Source organism: Callorhinus ursinus, unplaced genomic scaffold, assembly GCF_003265705.2.
Source record: "Callorhinus ursinus isolate GAN/ISIS: 27379988/994484 unplaced genomic scaffold, GSC_fseal_2.0 scaffold92, whole genome shotgun sequence".
NCBI classification, from domain to species: domain Eukaryota; kingdom Metazoa; phylum Chordata; class Mammalia; order Carnivora; family Otariidae; genus Callorhinus; species Callorhinus ursinus.
In genome coordinates this window covers 238,802-264,130 of record NW_027397154.1, presented here as the reverse complement: position 1 = coordinate 264,130, position 25,329 = coordinate 238,802, and the positions used below count along the sequence as shown (strand labels likewise).

General features: G+C 55.7%; 1 protein-coding gene across 2 annotated transcripts; it reads left to right on the top strand.

The window, feature by feature from the left end:
• The first annotated feature begins 1,003 nt into the window (after positions 1-1,003).
• On the top strand, positions 1,004-23,416 carry PRCC (proline rich mitotic checkpoint control factor). 2 transcript variants are annotated; one of them, XM_025858790.2, is made up of 7 exons: positions 1,004-1,877; positions 10,794-10,841; positions 13,431-13,997; positions 16,410-16,472; positions 18,217-18,360; positions 20,440-20,505; positions 22,973-23,416. In XM_025858790.2, exons 1-7 carry the CDS (start codon positions 1,410-1,412, stop codon positions 23,057-23,059), a joined length of 1,443 nt encoding a protein of 480 aa, XP_025714575.1. In that variant the 5' UTR covers positions 1,004-1,409; the 3' UTR covers positions 23,060-23,416. The 2 variants fall into 2 exon arrangements, with proteins under 2 accessions (XP_025714575.1, XP_025714574.1); XM_025858789.2 differs by having other exon boundaries at positions 1,007-1,877; positions 16,377-16,472.
• Positions 23,417-25,329: the final 1,913 nt, after the last annotated feature.

Sequence of the window (25,329 nt, the reverse complement as noted above, 5' to 3'; positions counted from 1 at the left end):
GGCCTCCTCCCCAAACCTCAACAGTCTACAGGGGCTGAGCTCCGGAGAATCTTTTGCTCTCCGGGAGCTCGGAGGTGGCGCCCACGAGGTGGATTAGCATGAGAAGGACATGCACAGAGTTGACAATAGAGAACGCTCAGTCACAGGCAGACAGGAAGGGGCGAAGATGGATAAAGAAGAAAGGGAACAAAAGCACAGGTGGACCGGTACGCAATCGCGGGCACACGTCCACGAGCTGCAAAAGGATGGGCAGGAGGGTCACACGACCACAAACACCGGGCCACCAGGCTCAGAGAGAGAGAGACGGATGCAAAGCAAGTACGCAGACGGCTAGGTGGGAGGTGGGAGGCTCGGCGGACAGGGATGGGCTCAGGTGATGCCTCAGATCCCCGAAGGGCGCTGCGGGGAAGGGACTAAGCTCAAGGACCCGGCTCTGCCTTCCAGGCCCTGCCCATCTTCCTTCTCACTGTCTGCTGCAGAGGGGCCAGGCGCCAGGCTGGACGAGCCAGGTGTCCTCCTGATGTGCACCTTGGTCAGGGGCGCGGGAGGCCCCCCCCCCCCCCCCGGGGTCACATTCACTTCAGCTCGCAGACGTGTATTATTAGGTCTGAAGTCTCGCTTCTTTCTCACTCATCCCCCACTTTCGTACACGTTTCTCGGGGCCCGGCTCTTATTGGGGGGGTGTTTTATTCCAATTCCCGGTTTCAGGCGCCTCGGGAGCTGCCTCTGTTCATTCAGAGATCACTTTCCCTTTAAGCGATTTTCCCCATCAGCCACCTTCGCAGGCTCCCTCTCCTTCCCGACATCGCTTGCAGTTTCTAAGAGCACTACATCTCCCATCAACCTTAGCGCCCAAGCGGCTACTCTAGGGAACTTCAAGTACCGAAGTGCTCGCCTACCCGTCTCCGTGACTATTGCGGTGACCGATGGGGCTTGTAGTCCCCTCGGAATTGCCAGAAGCCCAGAGAAACTACTCATCCCAGGAGTCCTCGCGTCAGAGGTGGGTTTCCCTCCTGGCTCTCTGCGCGACACTTAATCCTCCCTTGGACTCTAACTCCCGCCGTGCCATGCGCTGAGCTCCCGGCGGCGGAGAATGGAGTTGTGGCCAGAGTGTCCTCTGGGAGTTGTAGTTTCCATATTGGTGAGGCGAGGAGGAGGCGGAGTGACTCGGCGGCCATTAGCTGTGTGTAGTTGCCCGGGACTGGGAGCTTAAGTGAAGAGGGAAGCCTTACTCGGTGGAAATCTACCGTGGCCATGGGCTCCTGTCGGGGCTAGCCCCAGAGTACGGAGAAGGCGGGCTTTTCGGTGCCCCGCCCCGCCCAGTGGCGGGGCCCACTAGGCCTCCGGGCATCCCCGGTCTCAAGTAGGCCTCGTCTGCCGGCAAGGGCGCCCCAAAGGCGGGAGGCGCCATGTCGCTGGTTGCTTACGCCAGCAGCGATGAGAGTGAGCCGGATGAGGCCGAGCCGGAGCCGGAGGAGGAGGAGGCGGCGGCCCCTACATCTGGGCCCACTTTAGGGGGCTTGTTCGCTTCTCTCCCCGCACCCAAGGGCCCGGCCTTGCTGCCTCCGCCCCCCCAGATGCTGGCCCCAGCCTTTCCCCCGCCGCTGTTGCTGCCCCCGCCCGCCGGGGACCCCCGGCTCCAGCCTCCGCCGCCCCTGCCCTTCGGCCTGGGAGGCTTCCCCCCACCTCCGGGCGTGAGCCCGGCTGAGGCGGCGGGAGTTGGGGAGGGGCTGGGGTTGGGGCTGCCCTCGCCCCGGGGCCCTGGCCTCGGCCTGCCCCCCTCCATGGGCGGTGCCGGGCCCCCCCTGGGCCTTCCGAAGCCAAAGAAGAGGACGGAGCCCGTGAAGATCGCGGCGCCGGAGCTGCATCAGGGGGATGTGAGTATCCGGGGAGCCCCGGACGGCCCCTCGGGGTCGGGCTTGGGCCGCGCTGTGCGCGGGACCTGGGAGGTTCCGGGACTGCCTCCCGTACCTACGGCCGGTGCTTGCGGACCGCGGGATGCCTGCTGCCGCGCGATCCGTGCAGCAAGTTGGTCAACTTTGGGATCTGTCCGTGCGCGTTTCTGGAAGCTGGACCCGCCTGCGGAAGGGCCACAGAGGGTCCCCTGGCGCTGACAGGCCCGGCCCGCCGCCCTGCATTCCCTTCCCCCTGTTGCATCTGCACCACGGGCCGCTTTTCACTTTTCTTATCCTGAGAACAGCATGGAATCTGGCGCCCGAAGAAGTGACAGGAAACAGGATTCCTGAGCCCCTGCTGGACATTTGGGGCTCACTCTTGAAGCCCTGGCATCCAACCTAAAACCATCAGGGTCTGAAGGAAAAGAACAGGCACCCCAGGTTCTGCGTTGGAGGGAAGAAACAGAGTGTGTGTTGAGTACAGAGCATTAGCCAGGCATCGGCCCTTCCCTTCCGTTATTGCGGAGCTCTGGGAGATAACATTCTAGTTTTTACAGAGGAGAAGGGGACGTCCACTGTGTGAGACCTTACCTGGAAAAGGACACAGTGGAGGTGAAGAGCTGGGTCGGTCATCTCCGGGCCCGTGCCTCGGTTTCCCCATTTAGGTATTGCCATGCCACGTGAGTTAGGATGCTTGGGTCCTATTTCTAGAAGAGGCAGCCAGTCTGTATGTTGGAGCAGAAAACAGAAGGCCTTTTCTGGGGTGAGCACTTTGGGAATAAAGGAGACATGAAGCCTGCGGGCAGGTGGTGTGTTAGGGTTATCCCACGTTCTTTCTCTTTTCTGAAAAGTTAATTGGTCGGGCCTTCGCTCCCCTTTGGTGACCCTCGGAGAGAAGCTTATTTTTGCTCTTGCTTTTCTGCAGGCTTCCACCCCTGGCTCGGGGCCGTGTCCGTGTTTGGTCTCGCTGGTCCCTCAGCTTCTTCCCCAGGCAGCCTGCCATTCCCTCCCTCACCTCCTTTGGAAGACAGGTGCTCGGTGAGGACGTGCCGGGCTGCCCACTTGCACTGCAGCCTCCTGTCCTCTGCCCCCTCCCCCCCGACCCCGCACTCGCCACCGGTAAACGTGCAGCGGGTTTTATTGCTTCTCTCCTTCCACTAGTGTGCAAGGCCTAGGAGGGCAGGGCTTGCTGCTTATTCTGTCCACTACTGTATCCCTCCAGGTTGAAACTGCTTGGCACCTGCTGAGCACTGCCTGAATATTTTTTAAGTGAACGAGCTCGGGTGAATGTGGACTGTTCATGAAAAGGAGGTTCCAGAATCTCCCTCACTGTTTTGTTCCAAACTTTCGTCCCCATTATTTCTCCCTTCTTTCTCACTTGAGTCTGCCATTTCTATGTCCAGGATCCAAAGCGGCCTTCTGTCACTTTGCTGAAACTTACTTGGGCCTTGATTTAATCTCCAGCAAAGAAAAGTCCCTGAATAAGACACAACAAAATAGATTCATTTCCTCAGCTTTCTCTCTTTTTTCTCCCCTTCACGTTTCTCTCCACCACGTTTGTGTTGGAGTAAGTGTGACGTCTGGGGGAGGTGGCGCTTCGGGTCCGGTGGCCCCCTGCACCCCGACAGTGGAGAAGCCTGTTTCCAGGTCTGTGAAGGCAGCCCTAGAAAACGTAGCTGGCGGGGGTCGTAGAACCCCCCGTTCAGGCTGGCTCAGGTGGCGGGTCTCGCTCAGGACTTCTCAGTCTGTCCCTGCTCTGTTACCGGAGCTCACGAAATACCTGAGGTGAACAGTGACGCGATCGTTAGAGAAACCCAGACCTGAGCCCTTAGCTTTTCCAGTTCCCTGTTTTCGTCCTGCCTGGGTTGGTGGTGGTCCTGCGGGAAGGTGCGGAAGGTGGCCTCGGAGAGTACAGGATGGCCGGGTGAGGGCAGCCGTTGTCCCCGCAGGTTCTGAGCGTTTCTGCTTCTGAGCCCTGTCCTGCATCTAGTACGCTCTGAGGACACATTGGAAGAAATGAATGAGGTTTCCTTAAGTGCCTTCCCTTCAGGGTTTGGTGTTGAAGTAGAAGTAACTAAACTCTAAACTCTTGTTCGTTCATTCATTTCTTCATTCAGTACGAAGCTGCTTGTCTGTGCCAGGAGCCGAGAGTGCAGGGGTGAACATGATCGGCTCTGCCTACAAGGACCTCACGGTCTACTGGAGGAGACTGACGAGGAGGTAGATTTTAGGTCAAGTCAGAAGAACTGCGTGAGAGCTGGTGCCGTGGAGGCACACCTGGCGGGTGCTAACCCAGTCTAGAAGTTGGGGAGGCTTCCAGAGGGAGGAGATGTCGGAACAGAGATGAGAAAAGTGAGTAGGAGGGAGCCAGAGAAAGGGGGGTGCTGTGCGGAGGAGCACGTCAGGTTGCGGGGCCGACCGTTGCAGGGGGCGCAGTGGTGAGAGAGTGACAGTGTCTCGGGGGCGCCCGACGTGAGTAAAGCACAGGAGCTGGAGCCCGGGGAAGGGGGTGCGTGGGCCTTGGGCGCCACAGAAAGGCCTTTGTACGTGACCCTGGGGTAGTGAAGTGTCCCTAAAGGCCAAGCAAGGTTTCTCTGGTCGCAGAGTGGCAAAGACCTGCGGGGAGCGAGACTGGCGGGTGCAGCGTGAGAGAGGGTGCCAGCCTGGGCGCAGGGGTGCAGGTCTGTTCGGGAGGCAGAAGTGGCCAGTCTAGGCCACTGATGGGATTCAAGGTCGACCCCTGTCTTTTAGCTCAAGCAGCTGGGAGGGTCGTGGTGCCATTTACTGAGGGAAAACAGGAAACAGCAGATTGGGGGTTAGGTGGATTTGATTGGTTGCAAATATCAGAAAGCACCTCAAGGTAGCTTGAATGATAGTGCGTCGTAAATATAACGAGGTGCCTTGCGAAGGGCCTGGAGTCAGGAATTGGAGGTCTGTCAGGGACCCACACAGCTCTTTGCAGGTGCGATCCGTCCTTCTTTGTCGGCAGAGCGGTTTCCTCTGCTCCTCAGCCTTCCCCACAGGGGAACGATGGCCACCCACACCCCCCACCTTCTTGTTTTGTAGGTCCGTTTAGCGAGCAGCCCAGATGGAACGACATTCTTAGCCCCAGTTCTGGGTTTCCACGAGGGAGCACGTAGTCGGTCTGCTCTGGGTCTGCTCCTCAGCCAGCCACACTCAGGGGGCAGGCAGTGTCCAGTTCTTTGTCCAGGTCAGCCTTCCAGCCTTCAGTGAGGGAGCAGGAGTGACCCGCAAAACGGGGGGTCGCCTCCCCCTTTCCCCTTCTTACCGCCTCGCTCCGACCCAGGCGACCTCCGGGCATTGGTTGATCGTTGGTCTCGTGGCCTGAGGGGATGCAGACTTCTAAGATCGGGGTGCAGAAAGTCAGTATTAGGAAAGTCAGCTTGCTGTAAGAGTTTTCGGTCTCAGAACGTGCATTTCAGAGCAAACACATTTCAGGGTTATCTGGATTAGTATTACCATACTTTCAGATCGTTTACCCAGATAATGGAAAATTGGCAGCTGTGAGATGGGAGGTTTCACTCGTTTTGGTCATTTCTGTTAAGCAAGCAAGCAAGCAAGCAAGCAAGCGTTGACTGCAGCAGACGGAGCATAGTCTCGGCCCTCGGTCGGGAGGGAAGGAGCGCAGACATTTGTGGGGCCCCTGCCGAGCGGCTGTGACTCTGCCAGCTCAGCATCGTCCCTGGTTTACAGATGAACTAGGAGTTGAGAGAACAGAGGTGATGGGTCTGAAATCCCGGTTTGGCAGTGGCAGGAGTCCTGTTTGACCGCAGGGCTGTTTTGTTCTGTCACAGAGCCTGTGGGAGGGGGAGCCCCGAGCTGCTGCAGGCACGGGGGAGGAGGCTCCGCTCGAACTGAAGGGCACGTGTCGGCACCAGATCCCGGAGACCAAAGAGGGAAACGAGTTGATGATGAATCTGACTAATTGGGATAATAGCAGCGAGGAGTGTAGTAGTGATTCGAGTTTGGAGCCCCGGGGGGGTCTGTGCCTGGGCCCTTACTTCCTCCCTGGCTCCTGGCCCTGGCAGCTAGTGATTGCTTTTTGGAGAGGGAGTCTGTCAGAACCAGAGCCTGGGAAGATAAGAGGGAGGCTGCCACGGGGAGGGAGGCTCCGATAGATTAGCAGATCCCACTGGGCCCGGCTTAATGGAAAATGTCTGTTTCCGTTCCTGCTCAGCAGTCTCCGGTGCGTGTGTCTTGTCACTCTTGGCAGCTGGAGCGGGGAGGACGGTGGTGGCCACTGAGGCCCAGGCTCTTGTGAGGCCAAGAAGAAATAGATTACTTTCTCCTTAAGGCACAACCAGTTCGTGCCTCTAAAGCCCCGGAGGGCCCGTTCTGACCGGGCCGTTCTGACCCTCTGGGGTCTCGGACACCACCCCTGTCTCCGGGTCTGACGGAGTTGACTCCGGAGCCTTCCTGGATATCCTCCTGTGCAAGACAGTTTGGCAGTTCCTCCAAAAGTTACTTAGAATTACTCTGTAATCCGGCAGTTTTCTTTTTTTTTTTTTTTAATTTTCTTTAAAAATTTTTTTTTAAGTAAGCTCTACACTCCACGTGGGGCTCGAACTCACAACCTTGAGATCCAGAGTCGTGTCCTCTACCGACTGAGCCGGGCGCCCCTCTCGTCCAGCAGTCTGAGTCCTAGGTGGAAAGAGCTGGGAGCTGGACTCAGACACACCCGCGCACGCGCGTCCCCAGCAGCCGTGGGTGGATGAGCAGCAGGTGGTGTGCGCGCGACGGCGGCCTGTTGTCCAGCCTGAGGACGGAAGGAAATGCTGTGGCCGCTGGACAGCCGGGGCGCTCCGTGAAGCCGGCCGGCTACAGACGGGCGCGTGCTGCATGGCCCCTGCTGTGTGTTGTGTGAGGCACCCGCGGTGCGCGTTCGCAGACCCGAGGGGAGAGGAGCGGTGCCCTGGAGGCTGGAGGGCAGGGAGTGGGCCATGGGTGGCTGTGGTTCAGGAGGTGTACAGACTTTCTTTTTGGGATGACAGAAAGTTCCAGAAATGGACGGTGGTGATGGTGGTACAGCAATGCCGCTGAGTTGCACCCTGAAAAATGGTTAAAATGGCACATTTTATGTTCTGTATGTTTTGCTGGGATAAAGGAGAAAACCCCAGTGTGCTTCTGTCCCTGTCCCCATCAAGGAAGTTCTTCTTGGATCTAAATTAAATGCTGTGTGCTGGGGCTGAGCCCGTCACCTCCAGCAGGATCTCCAGGGTTCCTCTGCAGGGCTCCGATGGGAGCCCCCGGCCTCGGGAGACTGGGGGGGCGATGGCGCATCTCTTAGCCTGTGCCCCCCCCCCCCGCGCTCACTGGCGCTGTGCTCACTGAAATGGGTTTTCTCTGTAGCTCCCCTGTTAGTGTTTAGTTCCCCCCTCCCACCCCCCGCCCGGCCATGAGGGCTTCGTGTGGCCTCTGAGCCTCCACAGTGAGCCCGGGAGCTCTGTGTGGCCGCCTGCTTCTAGGGCAAGGTTGGCGCGAGTTCGTGTGAGGGGCAGGGGTGGTTTTCCTCCCTCCGTGCCCCTGGACCCCCTGGACTTGCCCTATGGCCCCGATGCGGTTCCGAATGTCCCTGAGGCCTGTTTGTCAGCTTTCAGAGGCAGAGACTTCTCTCTGTCTCTCCCTCAGAGACGGATAGTCAGGACTTAATGGGGTTCAGGGCTCGGCGCACTCGGGAGGTTCTGACTTGGGTGCTGTGTTTTGGGGGGTCTGCCATAGCTCGTGCGCGTCACGAGATGGCTTTTAAGGCAGTTTGGTGGGTTAGGACCCAGTGTTCCGAGAGAGGGGGTGATCTTGAGGGCCCGTCGCAGCTTCCTGCATCCAGGAACAGCAAGCCGTTCCTAAAGTCTGTACAGGTGTGTAGTTTTGTGCTTTCAAACTGGAAACTTAGGCTGTCAGTACAATGGGAACAAGTGTGTGCCGTTTGAGAGAGAAAGGGCATTTCCTCGGTGCGCCCCTGGCCTCCAGCTCTGTTGGTCGCCAGACAGTCAGGCTCACGGTAGCCTCGTTCTGTTTGTCACAGGATCTGAAGAATAGGAACATGCTTGTACGGTTATATGGATGTCATCGTCTTAAACTTGGCTAAGATTTGTTTTCAGGTTGTTGCAGTTGAACCTGTTATGTAAGGTGTTAAAGTTAAGTTGTGCCCCTGGGCCTCGCAACCGCTCTGCGCCCTGCAATGAGGTGGTTCCGTGTGGTCTGCGGGAGGAGACGAGGCTCCACGGTCAGAAGGCAGGGGGTGGTCAGGGGTCTCCGAGGCACTGGGAGCTGGGGCTTCGGGCTGTTTCTTCGGTTGAATTTGACATCTTGCAGGCCAGAGAGAGTGACAATCCCTGAACTCTGCCTAGAAGTTTACTTATGTCCATCTTCGTGGCCAGGAGCTCGTGCAGTCTCGGTTGTGACGTGTGTGTTATTTCCAACGGCTTGGGGGTGGCAGATAAGTAGCGAAGCCGAGACTCAAACTTGTGTTTCTCATTTTGTGTCTGTGCTCTCGTCCGCATCGTGCGGAGTCTCGCGGGGCGTGCTCGCTGTGGCTCTGGGGCCTGGGCCGGCACGGACAGCCGGGCGTGCTGTCCCTGCAGAGAGGTGGGGGCAGAGTGGGTGCAGGGCCTGGTTCTGCTGTGTTCTGGCTGCTGTTTCACCTCAGCAAGCCTCACCTCCCTTACCCGCAAAATTGAGGCGGTAACGTCTGTCGGGAAGTGTTGCCGGGAGGACTAAGTGAAGCATCGTGAGTTGCCTGCCACCTAGACGACTGTCCTTCCCTTTACAGCCTCTTCCCTTATCCCCCACATTTAAGTACAAGGACAGACTCCCCTTACGGGTTTTGTCATACGTATGCATTTGGCAGCAGTAAGTAATGGAAATCGTTGCACGCACAGACTCCTGTGAGGCAATCTTGAACTATATGGTGGAAAAGGCAAGGATAGGAAATGAGAATAATGTCATATTCAGGGCCGTCTAGGTAGCTCAGTTGGTTGAGCGTCCAACTCTTGGTTTCAGCTCAGGGTCGTAAGATCAAGCCCCGCGTCGGGCTTCAAGCTGAGCATGTAGTCAGCTTGAGGTTCTCTCTCGCCCTCTGCTCCCCCCATCTTGTGTGTGCTCTCTCTCAATTAAATTAATACAATTTTTTTTTAATTAAAAAAAAAAAGATGTCACATTCACAAAGAAAGCACAAGTGGATCAGGGTTAGCATGATGCCACCCAAACAAGTGAGTTATGCAGGGACATGGTGAAAGAGAGCACGGTGAGAGTCACCAGGAAGATTGTCGGGACTTTGGCGTCAGGAGTCCAGAGCACAGATGCAGGAGAGTAGCCGGCGGCTGAGATGCAGGCACAGGGACGGGGTGCTAAGGTGAGGCCCCCACATGAGAGAAAGAAATGTAGGACCAGCAGATCTTTGAGGGGATGTTTGAACCACACTTGATGTCCTTATGTTTGTTTATTTATTTATTGAGACAGAGAGAGATCGAGGGAGAGAGGGGCAGAGGGAGAGGGAGAACCTCAAGCAGGCTCCATGCTCAGTGCAGAGCCCGACGGTGGGGGGAGGGGGGACTCGATCTCTTGACCCCGAGATCACTACCTGAGCTGAAACCAAGAGTCGGAAGCTTTAACCAGTTGCACCACCCAGATGCCCCTTGATGTCCTTATGTTTTACTGCCTTCGTCGCAGTTACTGGGGTGCTTGTCTTTCTTCTTACTGGACCGAAAGTTTCTGGAGGGCAGGGACTTCTTCCATGTCACAGCACACACACACACAAAATCTCTGAAGCACACGGGGTGAATGGTCTGGAGGCACTCCCTGCCCTGGGCCCTACCTGGTGCCTGTGGGCAGAGTGGATCCACATCGTCTTGCCTGGGAAGTTCTGTCTACATACGGGGCACAGTGTGTTGCATAGAGTAGGTTCTCAGTTACTGTGAGGTCCTCGTAGCCGATGAGCCCAAGAAGGGACTTGGGGGATAGGAGGGTCAGCTGAGAAAGGCAGGCAGAGGGTTTGAGTTCTTGTGGAATCTTGGAGATGAACGGGTCTTAGAGGCCCATTATGTGCATATGCCCAAACCAAGACCCCGAGAATAAACGGAAGGCTTTCAGGGTTCTTGGCTTGGGGATTAACTTTTTAAAATAGAGTGGTAAGGCTTGCTGTTCATATGCCTTGCACCTTTCTGAGAGGATGCTCAGGAGCTGGTGCTGAGCGGCACGTTCAGGTTGTTTTCAGTGTGAGAGCTTGTATTAGGAACGGTCCCAGTGAGTCAGAGGGGTGACACAAGTGGCCTCCTGTCTTGTCCCAGGCGCTCCCCACTGGCTCGCCTTCTTCCTGGACACGAACAACTCTGTCTGGCAGACAGACAGTAGATCATACTTGGAGGAAGAATGGATTTCTCCAATGGCTTTGACCTTTAATGCCGCACAGAAGAGTAGTTAACACACCACTTACTCCCGCCGGACTCCCCAGGCCGTGTGGTTATGTAGTCTGGATGAGTGGTTTCAGAAGTGAGGCTGAGGCGGGGGGCGATTGTGGGCCAAATCCCATTCATCTTCTCGTGGACAGATTTATAAGGAGAAGAACAGGCATAGCCTTTTCTTTGCACCAAGTCTAAATGGGAGGAAAGAGTTTTACTTTGACGGAATAGAAATTGATGCAAGAAAGCCATGCAACAGGTGTGGGGCAGGAGAATGAGTGGCCTGGGGAGGTGGGCACTTCCCCCTTCCTCTGACATCGCGGGCCGGAGGGGAGCTCTGCCCTCGGGCACTCGGTGGGGCAGGGGCAGGGGCAAGGTGCTGGCGCCCTGGGTGGCCCTCCTCCCATGCCCCTCATCTGACCTGGTGCTTCCTCTGCCGCCCTCATGCAGGAAGGCCTTATTCCGTTTCTTTTTCTCTTAGTCAGATTCCGAGGAAGATGAGCCTTCCAAGAAGAAAACTGTCCTTCAGGTAAGCTTCGTGACGTGGCAGAAGCCACCTCTTCTCTTTCCCTGCAGCTTCCTGAAAGCGGGAGTTACGACGCCCAGCAGTTTCCACAGCGCGCTTAGAGCAGATGCAAGTACTGGAGGATCGACTGTTTCCGGGTGGTTTTGTGTTTCTGGGTGACACCAGCCCTTGCGCTCCCTGCCCTACCCTCACTGCTCCTGGGGCAGGCGGGCGCGGGCTGGGGGATGTGGAAACCACCGGAGGAGTTACATTTCTGCTCCAGGGATTATGTAGGAAGGTAGAGTAGAGGGAACGGATCAGTCAAAACCATGTGAGGGAACATCTGTATTTTAAAATGTTTGGGAAGAAAGATGATGTGGGATTAAGAGCATCTTCTTCCTGTCTCATTTTTAACCTGGAAAATAAACACTTAAATAGCATTTACTGTGTACCAGGCACTGTTTTGAGCGCTTTACCAGCATTAACTTGGTTTAATCCTCCAAGTGGTGCTGAAGGCCTGGTGTCTTCATCACGCTCACATCCTGCCTGAGGAACCGGGAGCTGAAGGCGCTTGCCCCAGGTCACGTGGCGAGTGGGGCAGGGCTGGGGGTCCGACTTGCTTTCTGACTGTGGAGTCCAGGCCCGGCCCTGCTGCGCTTGGCTCCTGTTCCAGAATTGTGACCAGAAGTCCTCAACCAGACAGCGCTGGGTGATTCCCCCTTGTCCCAGTGCCTCGATTCCGGCCCCTGGGAGTTTCTTCCCATTCTGCTCCGTACTCGGGGACTTATATGCTCTCTGATCTCATGGATCATATGTCTCAGGAGAAGCAAAAGCAAAGTGGTCCTGGCTCTCTCAGATTGTTCTCTCGTGACTCAGGTATATGATGCCGAAGCTGCCCCCTTCCCTGAGTCTGCTGAGGTGTCACTTCCACTGCTGGGAGGCCTGACGACCCAGTCATGTGGGAGTGAGAACCGGCACTGGGAGAGCGACCTTGTGGCCCTGTTTGTTGGGGGGTGATGGGGGAGGAGCCACCTCACACACTGGCAGCTTGAGGCCGCTGGAGGCCAGCTCTCCATTACCAGAATGGCTTCCTGGAGGAGGTGGATGGCAGCCCTAGTCATGGGAGGGCACTGGCTCAGAAGGCCTCAGGAGGCAAGAGCAGCCTTCCAAGCTGGCAGGAGGGGGTGGGTGGATAGAGAGCTCAGCTGGGGGCAGAGTGGCCACTGCAGGAGGCTGTGGCTGTGAGCCCAGATATCACCTGAGAAGTCGGACGCCTCAGGGTAGCCTGAGCAGGTGCTCCACATGGCACCTTGGCCCGGTCCCTACACGCTTGAGTCTCTGCAGTCTGCCAGGACACACAGCAGGGAGAGGGGCCCACTCGCCATATGAACACTCCTGCCTGCCTGACTCACGGGCCCTACTTCGCTGGCTCCGGGCATTGCTTGGCCAAGGGGCTGAAGTATACTAGTCCTCCAGGACAGGGGCATAGTGACCTTATTCCATTCTCCTTTTTCTTTCTTTCTTTCTTTCTTTTTTAAGATTTTATTTATCTGAGAGAGCGAGAGAGCATGAGCAGGGGAAAGGGGCAGAAGGAGAGGGAGAAACAGACTCCCTGCTGAGCCGGGAGCCCGATGTAGGACTCGATTCCAGGACCCTGGGATCATGACCTGAGCTGAACTGACAGAGCCACCCAGGCGCCCCTCCATTCTCCTTTTTCAAACAGACGTCTCCCTCAGCCCTACAGTTAGGCCAAGCTGGCCCTGTAGCATACAGAACGCAGAATGGGAGAGATTTTTGTGTGTAGTAGGAACTCTGAGTGGGCTGAGCTAGTTAGCTTACAAATTGAGAAGTTAAATGCTTGACTGGGGCATAAGCTGAATATACCACATCTGTAGGGCTTTCCTTGGGCAGGAGAGAGGACTTTGGGCAACAGAAATGGATGTCTTTTGGACAGAGCCTTGTTTTTGACTTTGAGTAGCAATTCAAAGGAAGCAGAGGATTCCTATGTTAAGAGGAACCTACAAGACATGGAGAGAGGTAGAGCGGTCAGCTAGGGAGAGCCCTGGGCTGTTTGGGAAGAAAGATGATGTGGGATTAAGAGCATTATATCTGAGACGCTGAACTCTAGGAAGCAAATGGAGGGTTGCTGGAAGGGTGGGGTAACTGGGGGGTGGGCAGTAAGGAGGGCACTCGAAGTAATGAGCACTGGGTGTTGTGTGCAACTGATGAATCACTAAATTCTACCTCCCAAACTAATAACACCGTATATGTTAATTAACTTGAATTTAAATAAAAATTAAAAAAGGATCATATTTGCCCCCAACACAGAATCGGGCGGGGCTCTGTGACAGAGGGCGGGGGAGCTGGCTCGGTATGGAGCCAAGGAGGCCAGGGATGGCATCTTACCTTGGGAGAAGCAGCCAGCGGAAGGGCCTGGGGTGGGAGGGGTCCAGCCCGGGTGGACGAGTCACGTGGGCAGAGGTAGGAAGCGAGGGCTGGTAAGGCTGGCGGCGGAGCGCCTGTCCGTAAGCCTCGTTCTCGACGACGTGATACAGGTCACAGGGTCTCACTTGTGCCATTTCTTCCCTCCTTCCCCAAACCTGCGCTCACCAGGGGTCCGGCGAGGGGACGGGTCTGTCTGCTCTGCTTCCCCAACCTAAAAACCTGACGGTGAAAGAGACTAACCGGTTGCTCCTTCCGCACGCCTTCTCCCGGAGACCCTCGGATGGCTCCTCTGGCACCAAGCCCTCCAGACAGGCCTCTAAGCCCAAGCCCTCTCCCCCGGCCTCCGTTGTGGGCACCACGACCACCACCCCGTCACCCTCTGCCATCAAGGCTGCCGCCAAGAGCGCTGCCCTGCAGGTGACGAAGCAGATCACGCAAGAGGAGGACGACAGTGATGAGGAAGTGGCCCCCGAGAACTTTTTCTCCCTCCCTGACAAGGCTGAGCCGTCTGGAGTCGAGCCATACCCTTACCCCGTCCCCACTGTCCCTGAAGAGCTGCCTCCAGGCACGGAACCAGAGCCGGCCTTCCAGGACGATGCAGCCAATGCCCCCCTTGAATTCAAGATGGCAGCGGGCTCCAGTGGGGCTCCTTGGATGCCTAAGCCTGGGGACGACTACAGCTACAATCAGTTTTCCACATATGGCGATGCCAATGCCGCTGGTGCTTATTATCAGGTGGGTAGGAGGCGTGGGGGCAGGCCAGGGCATGGTGGGGTGTGGCGGCCTGGGAGAGCTGTGGGCCGGTGGTACAGCCTCTGTGGCATCACTTCGGCTGAATTCATGTCTTCTGGTGTCTTGATTTTCCTGTACATATTGGGCCTCAAAACATGCTACCTTTGTTCTGAACCATGTGGGTCTAAAATTGCCTGAGTCTTGAGGTCTGATATAACTGATAGCTTTATTCTGAAAACCAACCCTCGTCGTAGGAGCTGGTGAGGGGGGAGGAAGAAGGCAGAAGAGAGGGGGCCTCTAGTCTGGGAGATCCAAGGTGGCCTCATGGGGATGAGGGAGCTGGAGGTGGGGTGCACCGAGAGCAGGACAGGAGAGGAAGGGCCGAGGGCCAGGGGCATCTGGAGAGTTGACACAACAGGGAAGAGGGAGAAGGGAGAAGGCGGGAGACTGAGCCCTGGGAGGTTGGAAGGGTGGAGGCGCCTGCCCTGGGGAGCCAGGGGGCCATAATTTGTGTTGTGAGAGCGGGGTCCAAGGGTAGTTTGGGCTTTGAATCGCATGCTGTGTGAGTCCGAGCAGCTTCCTCAGCTGTGCAAGGGGCGTAATAGTGGTGGCCTCCTGGTGTCGCTAGGCCATCGCATCAACTTAGCGTGCTGCCGGGGACAGCAAATGCCCAGTAAATGGTTGCAATGACTTTTTATCCAAGCGCCATTTGGAGGAGCTACTTAGCTTTGCTGTGGGTGGCGTGAGAGTGAGAGTATAGCATGCCAGGTTGTAAGTGGGTTTAGGAGATTTTCCTGGCAGCCAGAGTGTCCTGGGCGGAGAGGGCTCCAGGGGCTCGGGGACTCTTGGCAGGGCTGCTGGTTGAGCAGGGGCAGCTGGTGGCAGTTTTCCTTGCAAGACTTAAGTCCCCTTGGACCACTGCGATTCTCTGAACTGCCAGCATTAATTTTCAGCCTGGGCATAGGTAAGGACCCATAGTGGGTGGGCTTTGGGGGAACCCTGTTCTTTTTTTTTTTTTTTTTTTTTTTTTTTAAGATTTTATTCCTCTGACAGCACAAGCAGGCAGAGCTGCAGGCAGAGGGAGAGGGAGAAGCAGCTCCCCACTGAGCAGGGAGCCCGAGGCGGGGCTCGATCCCAGGACCCTGGGATCATGACCTGAGCTGAAGGCAGACGCCCAACCGACTGAGCCAGCCAGGCACCCCAACAATTTCTAAATATTTATATTTCCTAAATATTTGCTGTTGAGCCTCAGTGTATCCTGTAGGCCGATCGGGGACCAATATATCTCCCTTCAACGTTGTTAGAAGGAAGGAGGAGGAAGATAAGAGTGTTTTGACCTCTTTAGCCAAAAACAAAACAAAACAAAACATTTAAATAACAGGCGTTCTGTATCCATTTATAGACTCCACTGAGGCAGTCTGTGCACGTGAAAGCATGTTACATACCCTCGGGGACCCTGCAGTTGCATGTAGCTTACTGTGAATACTTTCATAGAAAATCGTGCTCCAGTCACTCTGGATTTTCATGTATTTTATTTGGTTGGTGTTAAACTTTATTTTCCATTTAGCTCACCAAAAAGTGAATGTACTTAGAGGGACATTTTCTGGAGCTTGGGTCAAAAGTGGAAGAATTGGGAGGAAACCCGTTTCTCAGCCTGAGGGCCGCCTCTCCCCCTGGCCTCCTGGGGTCCCTCTTCCTCTGGGACCCACAGTGCTTGTGACAGCTCACCTCTCGGGCCGGTCCTCAGATTCCTGAGCTAAGTGTGTGGTAACACACACCTGGCTTGTTCCCTTCTAGCCAGTGATTTTATCTCCTGTTCTTAGGCAAGTAGAGTTGACACCACACAACGTGAGGTTAGTTTTAGGTGTATGGTTCTGTGCGAGATCAGCACCCTCCCGCCTGTTGCAGGCAGTGTCCTTGTGTCCAGAGGCCCCAAAGAAGACGAGGAGCAGGAATGGTGTGCCCTCACACCTCTCCCCTGCTCACAGGGAGCTTGCCCCGGCCTCTGGAGGAGCACGGGCCTGGAGGGGCGGCCTGCGGGGGGCAGGGGGCGGGGCGGAGGGGAGCAAGGGGAGGCCGAGGCTCTGTAGCTCCAAGGGTTGGGAATCACCTCGGGAAGCGGCTGAGGAAGCAGGGAGTGAATTGAAGCAAGAGAGAACGTCTTACTTCTTGGCCCCCTTCCCTAAAATACGTCCTCCAGTGCGGGTGGTGCGGATGAGAAAAGCTGCAGACTGTTCTTGGTCCGGGATGGGTGCTCGGGACGCGCCGCGTCCGCGGCTTTGGCTGGCGGGCCCGAGGAGTGCGGGGCGCCCTCTCCCTGCGCGGCGCGGGGCCGCTGGCCGCCGCCCTCAGGTGCCGTGTTTCCTCCCGTCTTGGCTGCAGGACTATTACAGTGGTGGCTACTATCCTGCACAGGACCCGGCCCTGGGCGCCCCCCAGGAAATCGCCCCGGACGCCTCCTTCATCGATGACGAAGCAGTAAGTTAAAGCGCGGGTGACCGTCTCTGACCGCGGACGCCAGGTTTCGAGCCTGAAACGAGAGAAAACAGTTTTTTAACTGTATTCAGTGAGGATTCGCTGCGGCAGCACATACCCGAGAAACTCCAGCGCGGAGTGGCTTCGATCAGAGAAGCGAGTTTTCTTCCTCCTGAAAGAAGGCGGCAGGCAGGCAGCAGGCCCGCGGGCGGTCCCCTCCGGACCAGTTCGCTGCCCCTGCGTGTGGCCGCTGGGGTGGCCGGTGCGGAAACGCCGAGGAGGGGCGCCTTCCCTCTCCGCTTGGGGGACCTCCCCGGAGTCGCCACGCGCGCTCCCGCTTCTGTCCCACTGCCTAGAGCCGGCTCCCGCGGCCGCGCGCGGGCGGGGGGCGGGGAGCCGGACTGGGGCGCCCATTCGCGGGGAGCCGTCTGGGGCGGGAAGAGCGGCCACCGCGGGTCCGCCCGGTGTTCCACACCCCTGGGTCCCCTGCTGCTGAGCTCCCTAGGCCCCGCACAAGGAGAGGTGACGCCCGACGTCCTGGGCCGTCAGGCCGTGTCGGCGGTGGAAGGTGGTGCTCTCTCCGCAGCGAGGTCGTGGCCCGTTAGGAGGGGTTGGAGGAATCCGGGTGCTACCTCTTTACACGCAGGTTCTTGTGAAAAATAACTGTCTGCTCACCTCCTCACTGAGGGGTGTCCGTCCCTCTGCATTTTTGCTCCTATGGTTAATGTCGCGTCCATCCACTCCCCTGTGGATGTATCCTTGGCCAGTTCCATAGGTAGGCCCTTTTTGTCCTCCGCCTAGGAGGCCGCAGAGAGCTCATCCTGTGCCGAAAGTTCGTTTTTTGTGGGTGGAGTGCCCCTCAGAGCCTCGCTAATAATGCTCACACCAGGACCTGGGTTCCACTCAAGTCTCTGAGTGTTTTGTTTTGTTTTTCCCTAAATGTTTTTATTTATTAGAGAGAGAGAACGAGCAGTGGGAAGGGGCAGAGGGAGAGGGAGAAGCAGACTCCCCACTGAGCAGGGAGCCCTACCTGGGGCTGGAATCCCAGGACCCTGAGATCGCCACCTGAGCTGAAATCAAGACTTGGGCACTTAACCAGCGGAGCCACCCAGGCGCCCCTGAGTGCTTTTCATTAGAGTCCCCACCCACACTACCCTCCAGGCACATCTTTGGGTGACTTTGATGTGATCTGCAGTTTTGGTGAGGAGGGAGACAGAGTAGCAGTTCTCTTAGAAAATTTGCCAGGCCTTTCTTGTGAGGCTCCTCTCCCCAGCTCCCTCTCTGGGTCCACTCTGGTGTGGGGTCTGCTGATTTTGCGATAACCAAACCCATGAGAAGGAGCAGACGTGTGAAAACCAAGTTTTAGAGGAGAAATCCTAGATTTTTTTTTCAGCCTGAATTCTTAATTTGAAAATTGTATACCGTTCTTTTGGGTAGATAACAGTGTATGTATAATTTGAGTACAAATTCCTAGCAGTGATCCCCTGCACTCACTCGTGTTTGGGAGTGCTGCCTTGGCCTCCCTTTCCCTGAGGGCAGGAGAACTTCTGAGAAGCAGCCTTTCATATGGCATCAGGGGAGCTTGGTAGTGGTGGGGTGAAAGGGGGTATTACATGGGGGGTCGGGGGATTGGGAGCGCAGTGGGGGTGGGGAGTCACAAAACTGTTCCATACATTCCGGATCGCTAGTGACATCCCCTGATCTCCCACCCAGAGCCCCTACTCCTGCTTTCTTTTCCCTTTTCCAGTTTAAGCGGCTGCAGGGCAAGAGGAACCGAGGGAGAGAGGAGGTCAACTTTGTGGAGATCAAAGGTGATGACCAGCTCAGTGGGGCCCAGCAGTGGATGACCAAGTCATTGACAGAAGAGAAAACCATGAAGTCATTCAGCAAAGTAAGTGGGAAGGTCTGTTGTGTGGCCCCAAAGCAAAATCTAGGCCTACCCCTGTCCTGACTCCACACCCGATTGTTACTGCCCCAGCCAGCACCTTTCACACGTGTGTGCTGCCCATGCTATGGGGTCTGCACCACGCCTCACGGAGGCAGCCTCTGCCTTCAGAACTTTGCAGCACTTTGCTTCCCATCTGGATGGTGGAGTCTGGTTGCTGAGATTGAGCAGTTGGAGCAGTTTCCCATCCTGCACCTGGGAAGAGCTTTGATATATGGTGGCTGCTCCCCTCGCTGGACGGAGCCCGCAGCTGCTCTGCCCTCTGTCTATGGTCAGATCCCTCCTCCGTCCGTTCGAGCTGGGGCCTGGCTCAGCACATCTGTGAGGTGTGGGCATAACAGCAGAGTCCTGGGGGCTTAGCTTCTGTGTGCACAACTCCTCCTCTCTGCTTTCTTTCTGTTGTTTATTGTAGTCAGCTGTGGGCTTTTCAGATGCTTTATTCCCCACGCTTCCCACACCGAGCTCTGCCTTCCCGTGTTCATTTTCTTCAGTGTGATGAACCCCTCTCTACCTAGTAGCTGAGTACAGCAAGTGTGGACATTTGTGAGCCTGCCACAGGGGGTAATGCGGGGAAGCCCTGGATTTGAGCCCAGCACCAGCAAGGCCAGGGTTGGGCATCTTACTCCCTTTTCCTCCCCCCCGACTCTCTCTGCTTTGCTCTGTGGCCACAGATGGCCATCTGAGCCCCAGCCGTTTGTTTTCACCGAATGCTGGCGGTCATACAGGACAGAGCAAAGGATTGTGGTTAGATCAGCATAGATCCATCACTGTTTCCTGGAAAAACCACTTAGGAGAGCATGCTCTCCCGACTATGGGTCGAGAAGCATCATCGCATAGTAACGGCACTCCCCGCGGGCCGGGGGTGGTTGGTGTTTGCTGTCTTGGACGGTCACGTTAAGTGATGTCGCACAGCAGCAAGGAGTTGGAGTTCACTGTTTTCCTGGGTCCGGGTTCTCTTTGCACCATCTCATTGTATTAAAGCTAGATTATTTATTTATTTATTTTTAAATATGTTATTAATTTATTTCACAGAGAGAGATAGCAAGAGCAGGAACACAAGCAGGGGGAGTGGGAGAGGGAGAAGCAGGCTTCCCGCGGAGCAGGGAGCCCAATGCGGGGCTCGATCCCAGGACCCCGGGATCATGACCTGAGCCGAAGGCAGACGCTTAACGACTGAGCCACCCAGGCGCCCCTAAAGCTAGATTTTTTTAAAAAGAAGAAACAGATACGGGTCCTGTCCTTGAGGCGTTTACAGCGGAGCTGGGAGAGAGACATCAGGACTCTCGAGTGTTGAGGAGGGATGACAGGCATGCTGAGGACACTCCAGAGAGGAGTGCTGGGAGCTGGGTGGGGCTGATTAGGAAGGAAGCTTCTGGTCTGAGACAGCTCTGGCGTAGGGCAGGAAGACCACAGGACCAATATCGACTTTGGCAGTAAAGCATTTGCATCAGAGCTCGGTGAGGGCTTCAGTGCAGTTACGGGCCGAGGCTGAAAGATTGGAAACAGGGGGGATGACGGTGGAAATTTGAATTGGAGGGTCGCTGTACGCACCAACGGGAAAAGGGGACAGAGATGAGGGCAGGGCTGTGAGAGGGTCTGGAGGGACGGAGGTCGCCTGTCTCCTGGAACGGACATGGTTTTAGACCCCTGCAGGCACTATAACCGGCATCAAGTGTCCACTGTGGGCGGAGCCCTGTGCTTGTTGCTGGGGGTGGGGTGGGGTGGTGGGGTTACCAAAGAAATGAGAGACACAGTCCTGACCTCAAAGTATTTCCAGTCCAGTGGGGGTATTAGCAGCCTATTTCAGGCAGGTTTTCTGAGCCTGGGTTTTTTGCATAATGGCTTTAATAAAAGTCACTGTTTTGTAAGTATTTAGACCTAAAAACAGGTCCAAGCTGACTTTTCTCCCCCAGGATTTGGGCTGTGTGGTTGGTTTCTCAGTCCCGAGCCTTGCACCGTTTGGGCACTTGAGATACTTCTACTTTTCTTCCTGTGGCTTAATGATTGCGTTTTCTTCCCTGGCAGAAGAAAGGTGAGCAGCCAACAGGCCAGCAGCGGCGGAAGCACCAGATCACGTACCTGATCCATCAGGTGAGAGGGCTGGGGGCCTGGGCCCGAGGCCCGCAGGGCCCTGTAACCCTGGGAGAGTGCTGGCCAGGCCTCGCCCAGGCAGGAGTGTCTCCCGCCGCCTCGGCCACGGCGGATTCTCCACTTGGCCACTAGGGGGAGATGTGTCCTTCAGGATCACCCACGGCGCTCCTGCCTCATTTCCCCCAAGACTCAAGTGCAAGTAATTTAGACATTGAAACGTAAACGCAGAGAGCAGTGGTTTCTCATATGGTTCTTTTAAAGAGCTAGTTTATCAAAACTAAGTAAACAGCAAGCTTATCTAGGGATTTAAGAAACTATTTTAAAGAAAAGGATTGGTTCACCTGCTTTTTTTTTTTTTAAAGATTTTATTTATTCGAGAGAGAGAGAATGAGAAATAGCACGAGAGGGAAGAGGGTCAGAGGGAGAGGCAGACTCCCTGCTGAGCAGGGAGCCCGACATGGGACTCGATCCCGGGACTCCAGGATCGTGACCTGAGCCGAAGGCAGTCGCTTAACCAACTGAGCCACCCAGGCGCCCTGGTTCACCTGCTTTTATTCAAAATAATCCACCTGATAAGGAAGTTGGTATTGTTTTTTTTTTTAATTTTATTGATTTATTTGAGAGAGAGAGAACGCGAGTGAGCACACCAGCGAGGGGAGAAGCGGAGGGGGAGGGACAGAGAGAGAGAGAATCCCAAGCTGACTCCATGCTCAGAGTGGAGCCTAATACGGGGCTTGATCCCATGATCCTGAGATCATGATCTGAGCTGAAATCAAGAGTGGGACACTTAACCGACGAGCCACCCAGGCGCCGCGGGAGGTTGGCTTTGTATTCTCCACTTCTGTGGCAGGAAATATCAACATGATAATTAAAAATCGCACATAATCCAAAAATGTCTTTTGGAATTAGAATGTTACTTATCTGATAGGACCCAGCAACTTTGAAATACTCATTTAATCATGAAACACATGTTTGTGAGACCTGCTGGTACTGCACACTGTCCTGGCCCTTTCCCTGGGGGCGCACTTGCTGCTCGTGGATTTCAGTGGGAAATCTGCTTTCATTGTTCCCTTCATGGTTTCATCTTCTTTTTCAGGGACCCCCTTGTGTCCTACCCTGTTTTGTTTTTTGTAGGGAAAGGATTTGAGGGTAGGAACATTTTTCAAACCCAAACTCTTTTTTTTTTTTTAAGATTTTATTTATTTATTTGACAGAGAGAGACACAGCGAGAGAGGGAACACAAGCAGGGGAAGAGGGAGAGGGAGAAGCAGGCTTCCCGCTGAGCGGGGAGCCCGATGCGGGGCTCGATCCCAGGACCCCGGGATCGTGACCTGAGCCGAAGGCAGACGCTTGACGACTGAGCCACCCAGGCGCCCCTCAAACCCGAACTCTTAATCCCTGCCCCTCATCCAGGGGAGATGAGCAGGCATCCATTAACTCTTGTGGGTTGGGGTCAACGAGCCCTTCTTTAGGGTGGTGCTCGTTCACTCTCAGGTGCCGCATTGAGGTCAGCAGAGGAAAGTCTCAGTTCTGGTACCTTCCAGTCTGTTTGCCACAGCTTCTGTTTGCGCTGGAGAGAGGTGTGAATTTCTCGGGTACCACATCCACCGTATTCAGCACAACAGCAGAACTGCCTCCCCCGATGTAGCTCTTGCGGGGGTGGGGTCCTGTGTGGCCCTGTCCACGTCTTGAGGCCGTCCTCCCCAGTCCTCCCCCATCATCCACAGCCCTCCCCTGTCCTCTCCTCTGTGTCTTCTCCCATTGGCTGGTCAGGCATCCAAGGCATCTGATTTGTCTTCCTTTCAGATGCATACTCTAGCTCTCCTTTGCCCATCTTCCACTTGAGTGATTCAGTTTTAATTCCAGCAGGTGAGGGACCAGGATTCTTTTTTTTTAATTACTTTATTTTTAAATATTTCTTATTAAAGATTTTATTTATTTATTTATTTGAGAGAGAGCGGACAAGCAGGGGGGAGAGGTAGAGGGAGAAGTAGATTCCCCGCTGAGCAGGGAGCCCGATGCAGGACTCGATCCCAGGACCCCGGGATCATGACCTGAGCTGAAGGCAGATGCTTCACCGACTGAGCCACCCAGGCACACCCCTATTTTATTTTTAAGTAATCTCTATACTCCACGTGGGGTTTGAACTCGTGACCCTGAGATCAAGAGTGGCTTCAACTGAGCTGGCCAGGCGCCCCAGGACCAGGATTCTTGAGTTTTTATTCTTCTTCAACCCTGTTAGCCCCAGAGAGATGCTGTCAGCTTCCCCGAAGAGATGTTTCTTCTCTGCTTTCCCAGGGTCTTCCCTAGACTAATTAAGTAAGAGAAAATGAAGTCTTTCAGGGGATTTGCTATTTCACCATAACTGTTCCGGGGAGAAAGATGTTAGATTGGGAAGCTTGCAGAGGTGAGCGAGAGGCCCGTCAGCACCCCAGTCGGCTCACCTCACCCGTGTCCCTCGCCACAGGCTAAGGAGCGGGAGCTGGAGCTGAAGAACACCTGGTCGGAGAACAAACTCAGCCGCCGGCAGACCCAAGCCAAGTATGGATTCTAGGGCTTTGGACCTGACCGTTCCTGGGGCTCCTGCTGCCCGGCGCCTGGTCTCACCTCGGGGACCCCGCTGCTCCAAGCTCAAGGTCTCTGTCTCTGAGGACCCGGCCCTCGCCTCTGCGAGAATGAACACATTTGATAGATTTTTCTTAACAGAAGTTAGAAAATTCAGCTCCTCTGTCTCGGAGCTAGCAAAGACTCAAGTGATGCTTCAGATGGGGCTCTGAGTTCCTGGACGGGAAGGGGGCTCCCTGGTGGGTGTGATGAAGTGGGAAGCCCCTCCCTCCACTTTTTTTTTTTTTTAAACCAGGGATGTCTGTTGAAATAAAACATTCAGTCTGACAGACGTTGCTTGCCCTAACCCCTTTCCTACTTTTTAGTGTGGTCTCGTTTTTCCATTCTGGATCTTTCTCACTTGTTCTCCCTTTCCTGCATCTGACGTTACCCTTGTGTAGAGCACCCCCTGAACCGTCATGAGCTGCCTCAGCGATGGCTTTGCCTTTTCCTCTGGGCCGACCTTCTAAGCTGGGTCCACGGCCATTGAAGATCCTAGGAATTATGTGTGCAGCTTTGCATAGGGCAGAGGCCTGTGGTCCCAAATCTGGAAAGTATTGCTGGTCCCAGGTATCTTTGAAGACGAGAGGAAGTCGAGGTTCTTTCTGTGACACCAGAGAGTCGTTAGCAAATTCAGTCCAGCAGGAGAAGTGGCGAGCGTCTGTCCCTGAAGAGGATGTGCGTACACACTGATTGCCATTGGCCTTGACTGGTTTGGAAGCTTTGTGGTGGGCTGGGGGGCTAGACAGATATCCTTGGAGACTTCTGCACCCTGAGCTTTATGCTAGAGAGGGAGGGGGGTGGCAGGGTCACGGGCCTCAGTTCACGCTTCTGCACTGGGATGCCCACCAGCAGCATCGGGTTCCCGGAGGGGTGGGAAATCCACACCCTGGTACCAGAACCGTGCGGGTCCTCGTGCACACCGCCATGAAGCGTGTTGCCGAGGGCACTGGGGCTCCAGTAGGGCTGTGCTGCAGCGGCTTCCTGCTCCTGCGACCGGGGTTTTGTTAGAGTCCTGCGGAGAAACGTCTGGTGCTCGGCCCAGGGGAGCTGCCCCGGGGGAGCTGACTGGACGCAGCAGCTCACCTCCAGCTGCTGCAGGCTTCTCAACAGGAAAGCGCTGGGAGGAAGGACTGACAGCCCTGGTGACGGACGGAAGGTTCCGGCCACGGGGGCAGTTGGAAGTGTGTGGTGTGGGGACCTGGGGATGAGAGGGAGGCAGCAGGAGGGAGGGTCTCACCGTGCCCCCCAGTCGTATGTGCTGGGTAAGTTGAGGAGTCTGTTTCTCATTAAGTACAGGGGAGGCTTTCGTCACTTACAGGAAAACCACCCACTTATCTGAAATCTGACCTACTTCGGGTTGGAGCCAGACAGGGCTCCTGCATCCCACAGGGACACTGGGGCTGTAGTGGTCCACATCCGTGCATCCAGCCAGTCTTCGGGAAGGAGCAGCAACCCACCGCCACTTCCACGGTCCTCAGAGGCACTGGGGCCGGCGGCCGAGGTCACCCTCCTGGGGTGTCATAGGTGGTGAGGTAGGCTCCACAGGGCCCAAAGTCTGAGATCCCGAGGATCTTTGCTGCACCCAAGACGCTGCAGATGCAGCCCTGCCCTCCTGGCTTGCCACGCCCCTGGGACTTGAGTCCTACGTCCTCACTCGAGGGGCTTGCAGCATGATGGAGTTGGAGGGGCTCTGGGCACGGAGGGTCCCAGCATCTTCTGGAAGTGGATGGACTTGGGCCAGTTGTCTGTAAGCCTCTGGCCTCCCACTTCTGTGCTCTGCAATAGCTTACACCACTTTTTTTAAAGCCACTTCTTAGTCCTACCAAAGGTAACATTTTATTTGGTGGATGTAGTTTCCTGGGCGCCAAGAGAAATGCAGATTAGAAATGGACAGTCCTCATTTGGGAAGGCTTCCTGGAAATAGTAGCCTCAAGTTCCGATAAATAAACAGCAAAGGGAAGACAGAGCAGGACGGTGGGAAGAACGAGGAACAGGAATGATACTTGGCTAAAGCTGCTATGGCAGCACCGGCCGAGGGGCCGAGGGAGGAAGGGCAGAGGCTTCGGTCAGAATGGATCCAGGCCTCCCCGGGGGGCCCCGGGAGGGGCTGGCCTGTGCCCAAGGGTGCCGGAGTGCACGGTGCAGCCTGCTCCTAGCCTTGCTGGCCTCCTCTTCCTCTGCCCAGCTTTGTTTCAGATGGGGACAGATGTCCTACAA